Source organism: Hetaerina americana, unplaced genomic scaffold (assembly GCF_022747635.1).
Source record: "Hetaerina americana unplaced genomic scaffold, ioHetAmer1.1.p SCAF_4, whole genome shotgun sequence".
NCBI classification, from domain to species: domain Eukaryota; kingdom Metazoa; phylum Arthropoda; class Insecta; order Odonata; family Calopterygidae; genus Hetaerina; species Hetaerina americana.
In genome coordinates this window covers 88,545,974-88,566,912 of record NW_027286985.1, presented here as the reverse complement: position 1 = coordinate 88,566,912, position 20,939 = coordinate 88,545,974, and the positions used below count along the sequence as shown (strand labels likewise).

The following is a 20,939-nucleotide window of genomic DNA, read 5'->3' as shown; positions in this document are numbered from 1 at the left end:
ATATAACATAATTTATATCTCTCTATATATACGTATTATTTATTTATACATATTTGTGAGTGCACACACCACATATCAAGCTCCAAGACATAAATTAACACATTTTCGAAGGGAAATCAGACAATCAGCTTGTTTACCGAGTCACTCTAGTTAGTGATGACGCTTTAGTAACCACAAAATGCAGAAAATTGATTTTACATGCGGTTTTTCGAAAGGTGTTATCCAGTACTTGAGGCCTTTTCCAGTATGACGTTTGACCCCGCTGGAAAACTTAACTGTTAGTTTACAAACTTTCATTATCTGTGAAATAATTGGGTTTTCATTTTTCAGGCTTTTATAAGCAATGAAATGTTTTGTTTTGCTTTAAAAAATTCTATTTTTAGAGATTTGAAAGGAGCTGCCTTAATAAGTTTTACCCATAGTGATTTGATCACTCTTTTTTTGAAGTCGTCAAGTTCTTCAATGATAAGGAAAAAATTTTCATTTGATATATTTTAATCGGTTTACTACTTTTAGTTTGGCTCTTTGTTTTCTTAAGTTGTCATAATATATCGTTTTAAATTGTTTAAATCTCATTTTGGATTTATACTTTACTCATATTTAGCAAGAAGAAAGGAATATGTACTAACAATTCTTATATGATATTCTGATTAAATTAAAATTGTGTCCTAAGATCTTCAATAAGTAGAACCATAATGAAGGCCACGTAAAGAGGGCTGAAGAGCAGTAATCAGGTCGCATCTAAAGGTGTCCGGTTAAGTTTGACAATGGTGAGACCTATTTACATGATCTTCAAAGCGATTACTTTCCAATTCAGTTATCTCTGCGAGTTAAAGGTAGGAAACGGTAGGAACTTGCTGGAGAGATGACTTATTCCAACTCATCCGCTACTCGCTACTAACTCCTCCATGGTTGGGGTCCGCCAGATGAGAAATATTTGAATCCTAAGGAACCTTGTCAAGAGTTTGGTTCGCAAACAGTTAAATAATTGGTCATAGAAGAAAATAAAATGTCAAATGAATTATATGAAACTTGAGAATTTTATCGCTCGTAAAATGTGATATAATGAATGAAGATAATTAAGGTTGAACCGGAAGAGAGAGATATATATATATATATCTTATATATAATATATATATATATATATATATATATATATATATATATATATATATATATATATATATACATATATATACATATATATAAATACATATACATTTTTATATACATACATATGTATGATACATACATATGTATGATATATATATATATATATATATATATATATATATATATATATATATATATATATATATATATATATATGTATATATATATATATGTATGATACATACATATGTATGATATATATATATATATATATATATATATATATATATATATATATATATATATATATATATATATATATATATATATATATATATATATATATATATATATATATATATATATATATATATATATATATATATATATATATATATATATATATATATATATATATATATATATACGAGGGTCATCCGGAAAGTAGTACCCGTTCGTGCCGCATGAAGTGCTGACGACGCGAGTAGCCGCTGGACGAGGTCAGATAGCTTCAGTGGCTTGTCTGCCTTCTCTGAGCCAAGTTGCGTGACGCTAGCATTGCCTGTGTTGTTTCTGTGATTGTTTACAATGTTTAAAAAAATTGAGAACGCCGCCAGTTGTGAAGTGAGGGCAGTGATTAAATTCCTCAATGCAAGAAACGTTCGCCCATGTGATATTCATCGCCAATTAAAGGAGGTGTATGGAGACAATGTAATGGACGAGTCGTCTGTTCGGCGGTGGTGTCGCAACTTCAACATGGGGAGGGGGAACACACACGACGATGAGCGTTCGGGGAGACCGTCTGTCATTACAGACCAACTGGTGAGCTCAGTTGACGAATTCGTGAGGAACGATCGGCGCGTCACAGTTGATGACATCTGTGAGCATTTTCCCAATGTTTCTCGAACAATTGTTCATGAAATTGTTAAACACCATCTGCATTATGCAAAAATTTGTGCAAGATGGGTCCCTCGCGTATCTCAATGAGCTGGCGGCGAAGGACTATGCAGCAGGAATACAGAAACTTGTCACACGTTATGACAAATGCCTTAATTTGCTTGGAGATTATGTTGAGAAGTAGTTTAAAGTATCCTCTTTCAAATAAAATTTTTTATGTTTGTTAATATTTACTTTTGTGTCTTTATTTCACGAACGGGTACTACTTTCCGGATGACCCTCGTATAATGTGTGTACCTTTGTTCCGAGGCTTAGTTCCGTCAAGAACGAACTCTCTTTGTAGTCGTTGCATGACTGCAAGGTGCTGAAGAAACCGCTATATGTTGGTTAATAATGGTGGTGGTATGGGACGCAACTTTTCATTTTTTACTTTCCAGTACTTAGATATTTTAAGTACTTCCATCTAATATTATATTTACAGTACGTATCTGTTTAATATCAATAAGCCTCCGTATATGTCTTATGAAAACAATTATGCTAAAATAATAGCAGTGGAAATCAGCATATTAACTATAACTATGAAAATATATGTATACATATGATACTATAGATATATATATCCATAGATATAGATAGTTAGTATATAAATAAATAAATTATATATATATATGATATATATATATATATATCTATATATATATATATATATATATATATATATATATATATATATATATATATATATATATATATATATATATATATATATATATATATATATATATATATATATATATATATATATATATATATATATATATGAGATATAGAAGCACTCACAAGAGCAATATAACGGCACAGTAGAACACAAAATAAAACAGATAACACATTAAATGACACTAACATTGTAGATTGTTTACGCTTTCGGCCTGAAGAAGGCCTCGGAATAGGCCTACGTTTACGCTTTCGGCCTATTCCGAGGCCTTCTCCAGGCCGACAGCTTAAACATCTTACACTGTAAGTGTCCCTTAATGTGCTATCTACTTTATTTTGCCCTCTATTGTGTCATTATATGTTTATATGTATATGTATACACGCACAAAAGTATATATATATATATATATATATATATATATATATATATATATATATATATACATATATTAGTAGTTAATCTACTGATTAAGGTAGGTTTTTGGATGGACACAGCTATTAAATAAAACATTTTGTGACTCCTAACAAAACACAAAATCCAGCATCCTACTCTATATCAGGTCCCTCTTCATCTCTGAGTACTTTCTTCCTCCCTTCATCCCGTCCAACATCCCTATCCTGTTCCTCCCCTTTCCTCGTTTGCAACATTCTCCCCTCTATTACAGTCTTCCTGTTTTCCTGCCTCCATAGGATTTCTCAAAATAAACCCGTCTCTTCGCCCACCAAACCAAGTACTTCCTCATTTGTTTTCTTATCTGTCCATTTCACCTTCTCCATTCTTCTCCACAACCACATTTCAAAAGCCTCCAGTCTACGTCTATCCTCCTGCTTCAATGACCACGTTTCCGCGCCATACATAGCTACACTCCATTTCAAAGATTTTAAAAGTCTTTTCTTAATATCCTTACTCAACGTCCCTCTTATCAACTCCCTCTTCCTTGTGAAAGCCGCTTTGGCTAGCGCAATTCTTCTCTCCTTTCGTCCCTAATAATTTGACCGTCTTGGTCCAAAACACGTTCGAGGTACGTTAACTGTTCTACCTGCTCGTTTTCGTCATCCTATTTAAATGTTTAGCTTAGCCTTTTTCTTTCTAGAAAATCGCATAACCTTTGTTTTATTAATATTGATTCTCATCCCATACCTGTCGCACTGAATTTCCAATTCACTCAGCAATGCTTGCAGCCCCTTGGCTGACTGACAAACTAAAGCTTGGCCATCAGCAAACCTAACTGATTTTACGAATTCCCCGCCCACTTTCATTCCTACCTCCAGTTCTTCCCATGCCTCTTTAATCATTTCCTATGCATACAGGTTGAACAGCAACGGTGATAATGGGCAACCCTGCCTTACACCCCTTCCTAACACTGCTCATCCTGACTCCCCGTTTCCCACCCGCACCTGAGCAGTCTGAGACATGTACAGGTTGCGGATTAGCCTCCTTTCCCTCCAATCTATTCCTATTTTCTGCAGAATACTCATTAGTTTTTCCCAATTCACTCTATCAAACGCTTTTTCGAAATCTACGAAACAGGGACATACCTCCTGGTTGTGTTCTATATTCCTCTCGATTAATAATCTCATTACTGCAATGGCATCACGCGTACCTCTCCCCTTCCTAAACCCAAACTGATCATCCCCTAAGTAATCATTTGCCCTACTCTCTATCCTTTTGTTTATGATCCTGAGAACAACTTTAGCTGCGTGGGATATCAAACTTATTGTCCTTTAGTACTCACATTATGTAGCCTTTACCTTCATCGGAATAGGAACTAACACTGATCTCACAAAGTCTTTCGGCCAGATTCCTTCCTCATAGGTACTACGGATCAGCCCATATAGCCTCTTCCTCCCACATTTTCCTAAGACTTTTAAAAGTTCCGCGGGAATGTTATCCACCCCCACGGCCTTATTTAGTTTCATCTCCCTTGATGCCCTTTTTATCACATTGTCTAGTATGCCTGGACCTAAGCTATCGTTCTCTACGCCATATTCCTTTTCTATATCTAACTTTAATCTCAAGGAAGAAGATCCTAAGGCCAATAAAAATAATTACGAAGAACTCCTATACCGGTATTTCGGTCACACAGGTGACCATCAACGGGGAGAAAATCAAATTTCTTTTTTTGTTGCGCCTACGCGTGTCATCTACGCATCCAGCCCCATGAGATTCTTGTCTCTTTTGACGTGGAGCAACTCTTCCCGAGCGTACCCATTGATATTGCCCTTGAAAACATCGCAGATTGGCTACACACAAAAGACATAACACCCATTGAAATTAAAGAATACGTTACTCTTACTAAAACTTGCATGGACATAACATACTTTCAATTCAACCAAAAATTTTACAAACAAACGCAAGGCACAGCTATGGGAAATCCTCTTTCCTGCTTTGTCGCTAACATCTTCCTACATTACTTTGAAATAGACTGTAAACACACGTTTGACTATTTCCCCAACACTTGGCTTAGATACGTAGACGACACTTTTGCCATTTTTGACACCAGCAAGTGTGACATAAATGACTTTTTGGACCGGCTGAACAAAAAACACAATTCCATAAAATTCACCTTTGAAGTCGAACAACATAACTCACTGCCTTTCTTGGACATACTAGTAATTAAAAACCATGAGGGCTTAGAGTTTGACATTTTTAGAAAACAGACCCACACCGACAACTACATCAAAGCAGATTCACACCACCCCTTTCAACAAAAAATGGCAGCTTTTAATTTTCTCATACACAGACTACTGACGACACCACTCAACAAACAACGCTATTTCAAAGAGTTGGAAAACATCAAACAAATAGCCATTAACAACGGACACACACCCCAAATTATAGACAAATTAGTTAGAAACAAAAAAAGAAAACTTGCCAATAAACATACTACACTTCTACCACAACGGAAAGACAACAATAATAAATTTATCGCATTACCTTTCTTCCCCACATTAACCCGAGGCCTTGATAAGGTCTTTAAACAAATTGGTACCAATGTCACTTACGCGAACCGTAACACTCTTCTTACGTGTTTAGGGAACCCGAAAGACATAACACCACAGTTAGACAAATCAGGTATTTACGAAATTACTTGCTCACACTGCCAACTCTCCTACATTGGACAGACCAAACGTAATCCCAAAATCAGATTCAAGGAACACATAGGACACTTTAAGAACGGACGTTTCGATAGATCAGCGGTCGCCAAACACATTTTTGAAATGGAACACTCTATCACTCCCAACGACTTAACATTATTAAAACCGATACAACACTATAAACTCGATGCCTATGAGAGCTTACACATACACTTAAACAAGAATAAACTTATGAACAATGAACCAGGCATCATCAACAGTTCACTTTTTAATTTTGTTAGTCATTTCAGAAACAGACAGCCCCCTCCTAATAGCCACCACTCTTCCCCCACTCCTTCCCACGTGACCTCAACAAACTCCCCCCCACCTACGGACCATCACTTAACCCCTCCCCCCTTGCCCCTCCAGGTATATATACCTCACCCCCCGACCTGAACACCCACTTGACTTTGGACGGTGCCTGTGCACATTCCTCTTCTTAGTTCAAGTGCCCTATTTGATTTTCTCCCCGTTGATGGTCACCTGTGTGACCGAAATACCGGTATAGGAGTTCTTCGTAATTATTTTTATTGGCCTTAGGATCTTCTTCCTTGAGATTATTTCTTTAACAGCCAATAGCTCCACATCTTCCATTATGTCTAACTTTGTTGGTCTAAGCTCTTTACTATACAGTTCTTCCATATATTCCTTCCATCTCTCTAGGATCTTCCCTGCGTCAACTTTTACTTTACCCGCCTTATCTCTAACTGCTAGCATAGATCTTCCTTTCTTACTTCCCGATAAAGATTTAACTTTGCTGTACAGGGCACCAATTTCACCCTTCCTCTGGAAACTTTCCATATTCTCGCACTGCGTCTTCCACCATGCTTCTTTTGCTTTATTTGTTGCCCGCCTCAATTTATTGTTCAATTCTTTGTACTTCATTTTGCCTAATTCTGTATTTATATTCTTTCATTTTCGCCGATCATCCATCTTTGTAATCATCTCATCCGTGATTCATGGCTTCCTAGTCCTTTTCGCGTTAACGGTTCCAAAAGTGTCTTTTGCGACTTTAGATAACCCTTTCTTGATATTTTCATATATATTTATATATATATATATATATATATATATATATATATATATATATATATATATATATATATGCCTTAGTTGCAATCGAAGGAATGGTGTCGTTTACGGAGGGCATACTAGTCCGATGCGGGGACATGAAAAAATCCAGTCGCAATATTTATTTGCGCTGGTACGCGTGCACCTCTCGTGACCCAACTTATTTGATTGAACTAACTAATATAAAACGGCCGCGTGCATGTGGGTGGGCAGCGAGATCCTCTGGAAATTTTAATATCGTGAGCACTGGCGATCGCTTCCGCACGGAGTGCCTTTTCATTGCTATCTGCGGATGCGGTTTTTTCTTTCAGCCCTCCCGTGGCGCGTAGTGGTGCGTAGCGTGTGGCGAGCGACTGTTGTCATTCAAAGGCTGACGAGTTTTTCCAGAGAGAAATATTTCATGCACATCCACACTTCAATGTTAAATATACTAACCATTTTCTCAACCGTCTTCACTCAATATCTCTCCCCTCAGTCACAAAATGTATCACGTCCATAATAGACTTAACCTTTTCACCTCTATCTCTCAGCCTTAAGGTCTCTCATTTCTCCGTCACTATTTATCCAAACACCACATATTCCCTGCCCTGAATTTTTCTGAATTTGCCTCACGTCATTCTAACCCACCATTCCTTCTCCTCTCGTAATAAATATTACCTTTACTTAAAAGGCTGTGCGATGAGCAGCATGTTCCTCCCTTCATACAAAAGCATCCACCTTGGCCTCCTTGAAAGTTACTTCCTTTCCGGTTATCTCTTGCAACCTCTTCCATGGAACATACAGGTATGTACAGACCTACATAATGTATTTAAATAGATGCTATACTCCTTCTCTCGCCACATAGCGTGGATTCCCTTGAAACATTCATTTCCTTACTCAATGCTTTTTCTTTTCTCTTCACACCTCCACCTACTCTACTTCAGAAAAATACTTCCTTCGTTGCCAAAATATCTCTACTTAATCAAATATTTCACTAATCCGTCCAAATGAAACCCACTAACAAGCAACAATACCTCCACTACTCCAGCTGCCACCTATCGCACACCAAACACTCTCTACCATTCTCACAATCCGCTCTTTGCCACTCTATTTGTAATAACCCATAATCCCTGGACAGATTCCTTCACAATATACCAAACGCTCTCCTCCGCCACGGTTACCCTGATCCCCTCATAAATAAAAAAATCCTCCGACACGTTTATCCTACAAAAACTTCCCAAGATACTAGCGCGGATACCCTCTCCATCTGCATCATATTCTTCCCAGGAATTCAGTCAAATCAGCTCTGGAGATATGAAAAGTTCGTCCATTTAAACCAATGCTTTTCAACATATTCTCATTAGGAGAACATGGTACAAGATGGGATGGAGGCTTAATTGAATTTAAATGGGGAACTCATACAATTTGTTGGATCTGCGGATAATCGAGCTTAAGTTAACCATTTAAGCAAATATTTAAGGCATTGTAGAATAAGTTTGAAAGTGATGGGATCAGAATTTATCATATGCAGGTAAAAACTGTAACTATAATCGAAGGTAATAAGGTTATGCAGTAATAAGAAAGATATGTTTTTCATTCAAACTGTAGTGTGTATCCTGAAGCACGTATCGTTCATCTAATCAGGTCTTCAAAGTAGAAATACTCAGAAAGTAATTTATTTCCAGGTATGGAAGCGTATACGAATAAAAGGAAGTCGATGAGAATAACTATAACTTGAGGTGCAATGAAAAGACTAGGGAAAACTGATCTGAATCGTAAGTGTTACGATTTGTGGACGTAAATAAAAATAAAAATAATAAAACGGTCTGAAAAGATAACAAGCAAAGTGCTAGGCATACATAGTAGGGGAAAAGAGAAAGAAGTATGCAGGGAGAGCGCAGAATGCAGGTTGGATAGGCAAAGGGAAAGCAGCAGTCTATCGGGATAGGATTGTTTCACGGCAGACGAGGAAACACATATTTCTGCATTTCAATGCTCTGTCAGGTACGGCACGCACCATCATTCAATCAAATATTAAATTACCATGCTTTAAAATAATTTATTTTTAGCAGTCGATACCATCTATCCTCCTTGATTCTCTCAAAAAAGCATTTTATTTTGTTTCTTCCTATAACTCCCCTCAACTATATTCTTTACTTTGACACTAAATGAGACGTAGGCAATAAATTATTATTTACATTTTACGAAATTATCGGTCTAGATTGATCTGAGGTCCGTTTCTTGAAGCTACTAGAAATTGTACTGCAGGATTACAAAGTCCTGTAGTTTATTCAATTTGAGTGAACGACGTGGATGTTATGAAACTATATAACATTTAAGATCACGTATAGATGGCTCGTAAGTTAAATTTTAGATATGGGCCTGCTGATAGTGGAATGCGTTCATCTCATTATTAATTTTCTAACACAGATGGTGGTTTTAATGGGTGGGATGTTGACCATTGGAGTATCGGGAGGTGGCGAGGTGAGAGCCGGTCGGCGAGTGACCTTACCTTCGTGGTGGGCCCAGTCGAGGAGCGAGGGCACTCGGGAGGCGTGGCTAGAAGGGCAGTCTTCGAAGCGGGCAGTCGAGTCCAATCCGACCGTCTCTGCATTGGCGCGGACGCCGCAAAGAAGAGCCGTGGCACACGCCGCTGACTCGCCGATCTGCGCGTCCGCGTTGTACGTCTGAAAGATCGGGGGAAGAGGTGAGGGAAGGAGTGAAGGATTTCGGGGGAGGGCATAATTGAAGGGCATTGATGCGGACGCCAGGCATGACGTCGGATTTCACTGCCAAATACAATCCAGTAATTAGAAAAATATTGTTCTAAACCTCACAGACGCTGGACGATTTGGAGCAAGAAGACAGTCTCTTGGTTAGGAAAAGAAGAATGAATTACTTTTAAGTGCACTGTTCTATTGAGGTTGATGCAAGCAAAGAGGGCAGGAAGTGGGGAAGAGAGAAGAGCGGGGCAAGAGGTGGGGGAAAGGAATTGGCAGTAAAATTGTCAAAATGTGAAAAAATGCATATATATATATATATATATATCGATATATATCGATATATATATATATATATATATATATATATATATATATATATATATATATATATATATAAATCTATTTCAAAATAAGATTTTTTCGATCCTAGGAAGCAGTTGGAATTGAAAGGAAATTAAAAACTAAAGAGGTCAAACGTTAACACATCGCAAAGGAGAGTGGGTGCATGAAAGGATCCTCTTTAGGATAAGACAATATAATAAAGACCGGGCAATACGCAGAGTTCACTTTAAGAGTCACGGAATGCCGAATCAAATTATTTTACTGCAGAAGAAGTTCTCTTCTAAAGTGCTACCCAATTGAATGACGGATGAATTGAAAGCATGCATTTCATTGAAAGCACAATTGAATGAAGTCAAAGCGTCCTCACGAATGCAATTTTACTCTATGCCGTAATTGTTTCGAAGGTACTCGAAATAAAATTTCAATCCAGCTGGCGCTCATTTTAATGAGATTTTGAGGCTATGTGTCGTCAATATAGGGTACGCCCTAGCAAGTAAAAATCCAGATTTAATGGGCTCCCCTTTTAGAACGAAACGCCACCGTCTGAGTAAGAGTGGTATGGGGGCCATCGGCTGAGGGGGGAGCCTCGCAGCCCTGGCAAAGGAGGGGTCAGCGCTGAAATGTGATTCAGACGAGCTCTGGGCGGCCTTCCTAGGTGTTCTTGCGAGGGGTATAAATGTATCAGGATTATTTTCAATTTAAATTTAATTAATGTTTGGATTATTTCAGGCATATTGGATTTAAGGGGCATAAAACACGGAAAAATTGAATAAGTTCCCTAAAATATCCCGAAGGAATAAAGACGGGACTGGCATGATGCAAGTGAGTTGGTATTGGAGAGGAGCGGGGGAAGGCGACAACAGCCCAATAACCTTCATCAATACGGTGAAGCAACTTAGATACCTCTCATCATGCATTTTCATTTGGCTGTATGCTATCCAAAGTAATAGTGATCCGTATATAAACGAATTTTTGTTATGTTTTTAGCCATATCAAACCACATTAGATGCCGTTGGGGATATTTGACCACTTAAGCATGAAAGACAAGGAGGAGGAACTCGCGATTGCCCTCGTTCTGTGTAGTTGACCCCGGTGCTTGTCAGCGTGCGCGGAATAACGCGAGACTGCTATCGATGCTCTCTGGAAGCCCTGCCTTCTCTCTAACCTTTGCCAAGGCGAGGTGCGGAAACCTCTCGAAGGCCAGCTTGTGCTCCTCCCCAGACCCACCCGCCTGTTGACCCCTCAGGATCCTCGCCGCGGTCACCGTGGACACCCCCATGCCGTCGCCGACGAAGAGCACCACGCTTCGGGCAACACCCACCCCCCAGGGCGGCGCTCCCGGTCCCGCTCTCTCACCGTTGCCCGCGCCCAGCATCTCCTCGATGCTCGACTTGCCTTTGCTGTACCAGTATTCTCGGCCTGCAAAAAAGAAGAGGGCCATGAAGGGCCTTTTAGTTACGCTCACTGAGACGTATTTCCATGCTGGCCCTCGAAGAGAGAGTTTGTTAGAAAAGAGGCCGAACTTATCTAGCAGCAACTATTAGGTACGCTTGGAAATCGGAGGTGGTGAACTATTTCTTTCAAGAGTTGCAAGAGAGCAAAGAGTTGCTGGCCAGCACCGAAGATTGGTAAAGGGATTAGGCACGTAGAACATATATATATATATATATATATATATATATATATTAGTTTATTTATTATCAAGTTTAGCAAATAATCACCGTAGAAGAGAAAATAATCGCAGCCAATTAATGTTTCTACGCAGAATAAATCGTGAATGGATGTACTTAGCTCTCAACGCCGTTCAACACTTACCTTCATTCTGCATTTAAAAGGGCATTTAACTTTGTTCAACACTGATGATAACAATAACAGCAAAATTAAACGAGGCGTGTTTTTTCAAGATAGTCATATTCAGTCATATTCGAAGTACTCGCACGCGGGATGAAGTCGAGAACTTTCGATTTCTGTACGAACGCATGTGTTAATATAACTTCTGCGCAATTACGAGTGTAGGAAAACTCACGTTCGCGCTATGATAAATTTGAAATATGGCATTAAACAGCAAACAACGGAATCAAATATTCACAATCGCACTATCACTATCTATTTTCTAGAATTATGTAGACGCTTTCAAAGAAAATACCTTATGGCCCTACTCCTGGCTGGCAATACTGTAGGTAGTATTCAATTTAACCAACAGATTTATACTGTCTGGTTCTTACGCTCTTGTCTCTGAATCTTCCATTCAATATTATTGAGACCCGATTCACCCGTTATCTTTTTTTTAAAATGGCACGTCACTTTCCAAGAGTTTGTAGCCTTGAGAAAAATGCGGTGGGGTGTACCCGATGGATTGTAGATTTTGGTAACGGTGTATAATGCTGAAGTTAATTTAAACGTTCAGAGACTGGTAGAGTCAACTCCGTTCGAAATTATTCTCGGAGTGCGTCGTCAAATAGAAATGGAGAAAAATTCCTATAGCCCTCCCCTCATGCCTCGGGACGGAACGAACGGTCACACGCAAAGCGACGAATCGGCGAAAAGCGGCGATGAAACGAAAAAGATTGCATCTTTTGGGAGCTTTCGACACCCAGTCTCGAACCAGTCTAGCGAGGATGAGAGTGATCGCAGTGAGAGGGCGGAGGTTGTGGGTGGGGAGTGGCGGCGGAGGACCGGCAAAGTCATTCGAGGGGAAGGAATGAGAGAGGGGAAACGGAAAAGGGAGCGCCGAGACGCCGGGTCCGAAATCGAATCTACCGATCAGTCGACCTTTTAACGGCTGACTGGGTGCCATCTGTGGGGTTGAGGGCGGGAAAGGGCCGCGTAAAAAGGGATGGACACTTGAATCTATTCGAGCGAGGAGGGTTCAGAATTATACAGCTGTGCAATGGTTAAGGCTTTCCTCCGCCACAGGGTGTCTCTGACCTGAGGCACCCAGGCATGGAGGAACACACGCCAGCCTTAATCAATTTGGATGAACACCGCGGAGACCCAAGATGTCATTTTTAAATCACCTGTGCCTCCCTACAGCGCAAATTGCATCATAGAGGGATATGTGACTGTTGGCTCTCGTCGGATTTCTTGGAACAAAGAATTAATAATCCAATATAAGCCAATAACACTCGCAGGGGTTGTGCCAGGACACATACCTTGCCAAAAAATGCGGACTAGATATTTTATGCTGAAAAATATCGCAAATGTACTTTTCTGTAAATATTAAGTGAGAAATATGAGTTGGGCAAGAAACTAAAAATGGCAACATTCCGTTAGAATAATACGTGGGCAACGTTGACTTAAAATCTATTTTCATTCTCACGGCACCATTTACAAATTTATATATTTAATAGGAATAAAATCATTATTTATTAATATATTATGTATAGTATATTAGAAATTAATGTTGTTTATTGGTTTCATGAAGCAAAATGTTGATAAAATGGGCTGATTGTATTTCATTTTCGTAAGCATTTATACATTAAATTATAATTTGCTTACAGGGAGAATCGGTATCGGGTATCGGAAGGAAAACTTATTAATATCATAAGAAATGATATTAAAAAGTTTTCGAGTGCAGAGGAGGGGGGACACACTAACTCCCTTACTTGGTCCATAGTTCGAAGAAGAAAATTTGAGGAAAGAGGGAATTCACTAAGTTCACCCAATTCAAGTTCCAATGACTGTGTAAATCAAGGTAATATGGTTTTATTCTAAAAATTCCACGATTAGATTGTTGTTCATAACGTAATGGTATTAAGAGAGCAAGTTTAAACATAGAACAGTCATGCGACGTAAATGGTGAAAGCTTAGGTCCAGGTATACTAGAAAGGGAATTGAAATCAGATAAGACCGCTGGTGTAGACAGCTTTCCCACAGAGGCATGTGAAAACGTGATAGGGAGAGTTTTCATGGACTAATTCGTAATATTTATTAAGAAGATACTTGGTCCGAAGATTTCGTCTTGAGTGTTAGATCCCATTCCAAAAAAAACATATGTGGGGACTATAGATTAATAAGTTTAATTTTGCACGCATATAAAGTGGTCCTTAGAAACATAATGTCGAGAATAGAAGGAAGAAAGAATCATTCATAAGGGCATAGTAATATTAATAATAGCAGAGCAAAATAAATACGTGTACTAAGGTAATAAGAGTTTGAGTTCCGAAAGGGGAGAGGCAAACGTGATGATGTAGGAGAAATGTGTTCACTTATAGATAACATGGTATACCATCAGTATGTATTTGCCTCGGCGGTTGCTGTCACGGAGGACATACATAAGATTTAGAAAAAATCTACTTAAATCAGTTATTTGAACACCATTATCAAATGACGCTTCAATTGTATAGAACTCAAGAATTACTTGGATAATTGTTCTAATTAACCTTTACGCGTACTGTTAGATTGCGCCCTACCTTCCTTTAAGGAACCCAACTGAACTCATCGTAGGGGTCAGAATTTTCTTTTTTGGGACGAGCTTCAAGAATATCACCTATAGGTCTTACTCTGTTATAATTTTTATCAGATTATGGTAATGAATTATTTTCCAGCTTATGACCGTCAGGTATCTCCCCTCATCAGGCGCAATAAATATTTTTTTCATTTCCGCGGAACATGAGAGAAATATATGAATACCATATTTACTCCTCGGAAAACTCGGTGAATGAGGAAATCCTCCCACCTTGGGGGACATTATTGATTAATTCCAATAAGGAATTGCAGAATAGCCTAAAATCTCAATCGAATCTCTCCAAACAATTACTCAGAAGTGTTCCAGGATACTCGACGATCCTTTGAGGACTATGGGGTCCATTAATCACTTGGTGAAATGAACTGGAGCCTGAATTTGGTGCCTCAGCAGACGCAGCGATTCCGAAACTGCCGCCATTACTCACCGAGGCAATAAACCAAGGAGGAAAGACAGTCCAAATTATTCCTAGTTTGATGGCGTCAAAATAAAATTAACCCCATGTTGTATCAATTGATGTTGTGACCATAAATTTATTTCGTAAGATAAAGTAATGAGGGCTATGATATGTTGTCTTCGACGATTTCGACTGCATTAGGAGCGAGAAAACAATTTCCATTATGATTTCAAGGGTCTTAATCGGGATGAGGAAGCCAATACGGGTGAGTGACCAATTATGCTACAGAATGGATAAACTTCTTCCATTATGGGTATTAATGATTGCTTGCCATAGGATTAAATTATCAGCAAAAGAGAATAATCAATATTCGAATTAGAAGTAGATGTAAAATTAATTGCTAGATAGGTCGCTGTCTTCTCTCAATCAACGCTCGCACAAGCGAGGCTCTGATTGAACGAGATATGCCATATCTCGTTCAATCAGAGCCAATCTTGAACTTCCTAACTCGCATCATAAATGTTTCTCCTTCATATTCAATCCATCTTCCCTCGCTTTCCTCTGGCATAATTTAATATCATGTTCATATTGGATGGAATACGAACAAATCCATCAAATCATTCTATTTTCTCGTTAAATACTTCATTCATCGTAAAGCCAACGCTCAGAGTATGGTCATAATGTTTAAAACATGAGAATCTAAAGTTGTGCGCATTTTTAAGTTACACGAAAGAAGTGTGAACGGTATTTTAAGAAACATAAGGACTCATGGTAACTCCTTTATTCTTGCCAAACTGCCTGTATTGTGTTCCGAAAAGTAACACCTACGGTGTTACATGGCAAAAAAGACGATTCCGTTCAAGCGCAGATGTATATCCGTCGGGGAGCAAGAGAAAATCGTTTCCTTAGACGTGAAACGTCCGGAACACGTTTGCGTGTGCGTAAAGGTGCTCCGGACAAGGTGTTTGTGGGTTACTTTTTTCCGTTGCATCTGTAGTAAATGCATATATTATTAGGAACTTCTATCTCAAAAGGATCAAAGTAGGAGACAAAATATTTCCTCAAACCGGAATAACCTTCCGCCAACTGATAGACTCGTATTTCGCACTCACTTATGGTAGCCGCAGAGGAATATTTTGCTGTAAAACATGGCGAATCTGTGCTAATAAAATAATAATTTATAAGCATGAAGTTGTCAGCAAGGCACCACTAAAAGAATCAACTCCCGGAGACATTTCTCTCAAGGCCTCTGAGTGACGTCCCTTGAGACACGATTTGCAGTGGATTTCATGAGGCATGGGATAGCTGCTGCCTCCCATTTTTGAAGGAAGCAACTCTATATTAGACCACGAAATATTCATTCTACGGCACTAAAATTAATTTTTTGATTTGACCTCAATAAGATCTCCGAAGACCTTAAGGCCTCATCTCTTTGTCGTGTCTCGATTTTCATCGTAAACACAAATACAATTATGTATTTCGTCGCGTAGTGGCGGTGCGTAAAGTAGATATTCAGCAGATTTGTTATAAAAGTTTTAAAGTTTAAGTAATTCATAACGACATGCCTATTCTGATATTTTTGGCATGAAGCATAGTATTTCTCAAATAGTGGGAACTATGTCTATATTGGATTAATTCTCGTGCAAGGCCTAGAAGAGTTTATTGATAAATAAACCTTTTTCAACAATTTTGACGATAAATTTTAACTAGAAGTAACGGTGAATTTCAAGCGGTAGAAATAAGTTCTTTGCCGGTTAAGAAATGAACGCAAATTTTTCAAAAAGAAATTACCAGAGGGAAGTTTTCTTTTCATCCCGCTTATCTAAAACGCAGTATGTCTTGGCCACAAAGTGTATATTTAGGACGAGTGATTCATTTATATCACAGGGCATTATTTTCATTTATATCATACTGTACTAATAATAAAGAAGGCTAGTACTAGTCGAAAAAAAGGGTCAAATTAATGTTACATAAATCAGAGAGGTAGAAACGCATTGATATTTTTCGTATTAATCGTAAGCCCTTGTAAATGTATGGTTGATCTAGCCCAAATAATTATTTGAGCGTGCATTTGCAATTAACCATTTTGGTAACTTACAGTTGATACTATTATTTAGATCCCGGGGGTATTATTTCCTTCCTCGTCAGATGATTTTTATTTTAATCATTAATTAATGGGACATTGTGCTAAATGAAAGGAAGGACAGTCAAAGAAACTGCTGTACCTACTTTCGGCATTGCAACCGGGACTTGAGAATCAAAAATGATATCCATTTATCTCTAAGAGATTCTTTAAAACGATTATTATCGTCAACGATTGTAATTCCCTGGTAGTTGTATCCGATTTTTTTTATATTTTAGTTGTTATCCAGCGAGCGCATGCACCGAAAACATTACGGCGACCAAATGCGTACTTCCGTTAGGGTGATGGTCTGAAACGTTCGGTAATAAAGCGGTCAATATTTCAGCAGGTCCGGATATTGCGGGGATAATCAATGCTAACTTACACAGCGGCACATTTAATTTCTTTCTCTTCCGTAGAAAACACAGGGTTGTATGAAATATAGTTTGTATTTATACACCACCCTCCGTTTATACCTTCCAACTTCTCTCTTGCATGCCTATGCTCTAGAGTTTTGACCCTTCGAGTTTACAGAGCACGCTCGTAATGACTGAAAAATGCCTTCATTTGACCTGGACTCACGACTGCTGATTTCATATTCGGCCTGCTTGCCATTGCAATCGCGTAGAGTCAAATGAAAGTTCGGTTACGAGAGAGAGGATATTCGGTGGATGAACGCAATAGAGTGTCATCACATTCCGATATCCCGCATCTTTGACTGCCCAATTGTGTTTGTCTCCTGCTATGATTATACTTTTATACTTTAAATCACTTTCCTCACTCTTAAAAGTTTGTCATATAGCGCCTGTGCTAGCATGTATTTTGCTCATCGTATTTTCACTTCAATTGCTGAAGCAAAATTGTAATGGCTGTGATTTGTTTTCTTTAACAACAGTTGAATAAAAATCCGTCCCTGCAAATTTAATTAATTTAATTTGAGTGAAATGAAGGACTCCAGATATTTGGGTTAAGTTCAAATTTTGTGCTCTGTTCTGTTGAATGGATCGTGCATAATGAGAACTAAAGTAAAGCCGCATCTGCGTTAAATGTATAACTTGGCGCGAACTCGGCTTTGGAATCTGAGCATTAATTCTTTTAGATAGGCGAGTAAACAGTCACCAAAAACTATTCCCGCTTCTATTAAACGTGAAACGTTCATGATATCAAATTCTGATATCCGGAAACGCTATAAGTGAATAATAACAAACCCATTCAAGATAAAACTTCGTAATTTTAGGCTTGAATTTGTGGAGCTTATCAATTACGGAAAGAAAAATATAAATTTACTGTTTTAATCTTACGACCAGGGTTACAATATATAGTATCCTACATACCAAACAATGTATACTAATATAGCATCAGTTCATAGCACCTGATGATGATGCCATGCATTGAAATTCAGGTCGTAAGACTAAAACATTAGGTTGAGTTAAGAAAGCTACATTTTTCTTTACGGAAACCCATTCAAATACATGACTGTTTTTTAGTGGAAAGTCTTTTCATTTTTTTATTTCATAAACTCATTTTAATTTTTAATTGTATTTTATCCACATTTTCGATTTTTCTGACTGATACATGGATTTTCTTAGTTATTTTTTGCACAATTATATATCTACTCTTATAAATCATCCGATAGATTTAAGTTATTAATATCTTCTCTCTTTTTAGTCCTTTTCCAAGACCGGCGCATCCATTCCTACAGATAGTTTCGAGTATGCTAGATGTCTTAGCTATATAATACTCGTCATCATTACCCAAATCCTCGACTCTTGTTTTGTCTAGACTAGATTCGACCCAGCAAGTTTCTGCTCAGTCCATCCATTCCCACGCCACCCATTGCAGACACCCTCTTGGAGCGCGGGATCACCTCGGAGGAATTCCGCCATATTTTCTGTTGACCCAGAGCGAAATATTTATTGCTTCCGAGTTAGACCTTTTGGAAGCCGAGGACAATGTTGATCTTCGTTCCTCGAGCCCAGAAGGGAGCTCTCTCCTCAATTTCCGGCTGATGACGTCCATTGCATTGTGGGAATGGAACCGTTCCCACCAGACAGAAGGGGAAAAGGGATGCTGAATCGAAAGATTGCCACAAACTCACGGAGAAGATGACAAAAGGAGAGCGCTAGGAGGGCAGAATGGGGGACATTTCCTGAATTCCGAAAGTAAACGAGGTGGTAGCCCGTCGACAGGAGAAAAAGGGTTGGGAGGAATGACTTGAGAAAGTGAAAGGGATGGAAGATGGATGGGGCGACAAGAAACATCGCGGACCGTGGTATTCGTCACTCGAACCCCATCCCTCTCCCGAGTCCCTCCCCTGCCGCGCCTCACCGACAGATAGGCACGATTTGTGGTCTTGTACGACATTCTCTTTGTCTCTCCAATAACGTTAATTATATTTCAACTTCATTGCAAAGCGAATTTAGCTGAAGTTTTCAAGCATTCATAAAAGAAAGCATGAGTCCCGTAGAAGGTACCTACAAAAGCCTCAAGAATAATGTTTTCCTGAAGTGACTGCACGTTGCAACATGCAGATTCGGTGTTAAGTGGTTTTACCTTCAACACGCGGCAAGTACCAATCGGTTGCGACCGTTTGTTTAGGCTAGATAGTGTTTTTAGTGAAACCCTGTCGAGTGACTCGGTGAAAGCGCAAAATGCTGCGAAAGATTGAACAGCGGTACGCCATCAAGTTTTTGTTGGACCGGGAAAATTGAGTACAAGGACGTTAAGCATGTTTTTTTCAAGTGTTTAACGATCAAATCATTGTTAAAACTGCAGTTTTTAAGTGATGCAAACTTTTCAAAGATGGCCAAGAGAGTTTGGCGGAAGAGCCCCGCGCTGGACGGCCATCGACGCCAAGAACCGACGGCAATTTGCAAAGTGTGCTTGAAGTGCTGAATTTTTGACAGTCTGTTAAGTGTGCACATGATTGCAGATCGTATTTGAATATATAAGATTACAATGCACAGAGGATTATCACTGAACATTTGACGACGCAAATTTCTGCGCTAAACTAGTTCCAAAGGTCTTGACCAAGGACAGCCAAGAGCAGAGTTGAATGCCTGCTAGAGAAGATTTTCTGTAACGTCTTTGCGACGATTTCCCAACCTCTGTGCAGTCCCGACTTGGCACCAGCAGACTATTTCCTATTCCCGAAAATTAAATACTCCCTCAAAGAACACCACTAACATGGGGCCAAAGCACCGTCAAAGAAACTTGCGCGGGTACCCTTTAGGATCTTCCGGAATCCACCTTCCAGGGAGCCTTTGAGTCGTGGAAAAGTCGCTGGCAAAAGTATACCGTCGCTCAAGGGATGTACGTTGAAGAATTACGAGGCATTGTAGCAATATCTGAAATAAATCTATTTTTCGGAAACTTTTCATACAAACCATGTAAATCCATTAATTTTAGCGAAAATAATTGATGATCACTTGACTCCCACTTTTAATTTCATTCTTTTTCTTACGAAAACAAAATTTAATTGCTAATTATCCGGGAAAACTGAACAGAATTTTCAGGGAATCAATCGTATCTCAGCTTTGTTTAATTTGCAGTGATAATAAAGAAAATTCCTCCTGGTATTTCAATCTAAATGAATATAGCTATTATTTATGGGCTGGATGAGCGAGTATCATGAATAAATGACCCCACCACGGAAAATGTCCAGCTGACCTTATTTACAGGAACCGTTCCTGACATACTATATACAAGTAAAAACATTAATTTTTCAATATTGAAACCACTTATTAATACTTAAAATGTGAAGTCTCTAATACCCTGCTTCATACCTCGTGGTTGAAACCTTTTCGACTCTGAAGAGGCAAGAGCAAAAAGCTCCGTAAAATCAAATCTGGTGAATTGGTTTCGCCAATTATGGGGGAGTGATTTTCGTTAGTCAGATCAAAATTAAGGCAACGTACATAAGTTTATACATACTTCCTATGCTCAGGAAGCATAGTCATAGGTTTACGCAAAGGGAAA

General features: G+C 38.7%; 1 protein-coding gene across 1 annotated transcript in view; it reads right to left on the bottom strand.

Moving 5' to 3' along the window:
- LOC139692505 (alkaline phosphatase-like) overlaps nucleotides 1-20,939 on the bottom strand; it is a 110,173-nt gene that overhangs the window by 59,590 nt on the left and 29,644 nt on the right. The window contains exons 2-3 of the mRNA XM_071590724.1: nucleotides 11,143-11,396; nucleotides 9,425-9,599 (exon numbers count right to left, since the gene is read on the bottom strand). Of these exons, the coding sequence (XP_071446825.1) occupies nucleotides 9,425-9,599; nucleotides 11,143-11,396 (429 nt within the window). The remainder of the gene's footprint in view (nucleotides 1-9,424; nucleotides 9,600-11,142; nucleotides 11,397-20,939) is intronic.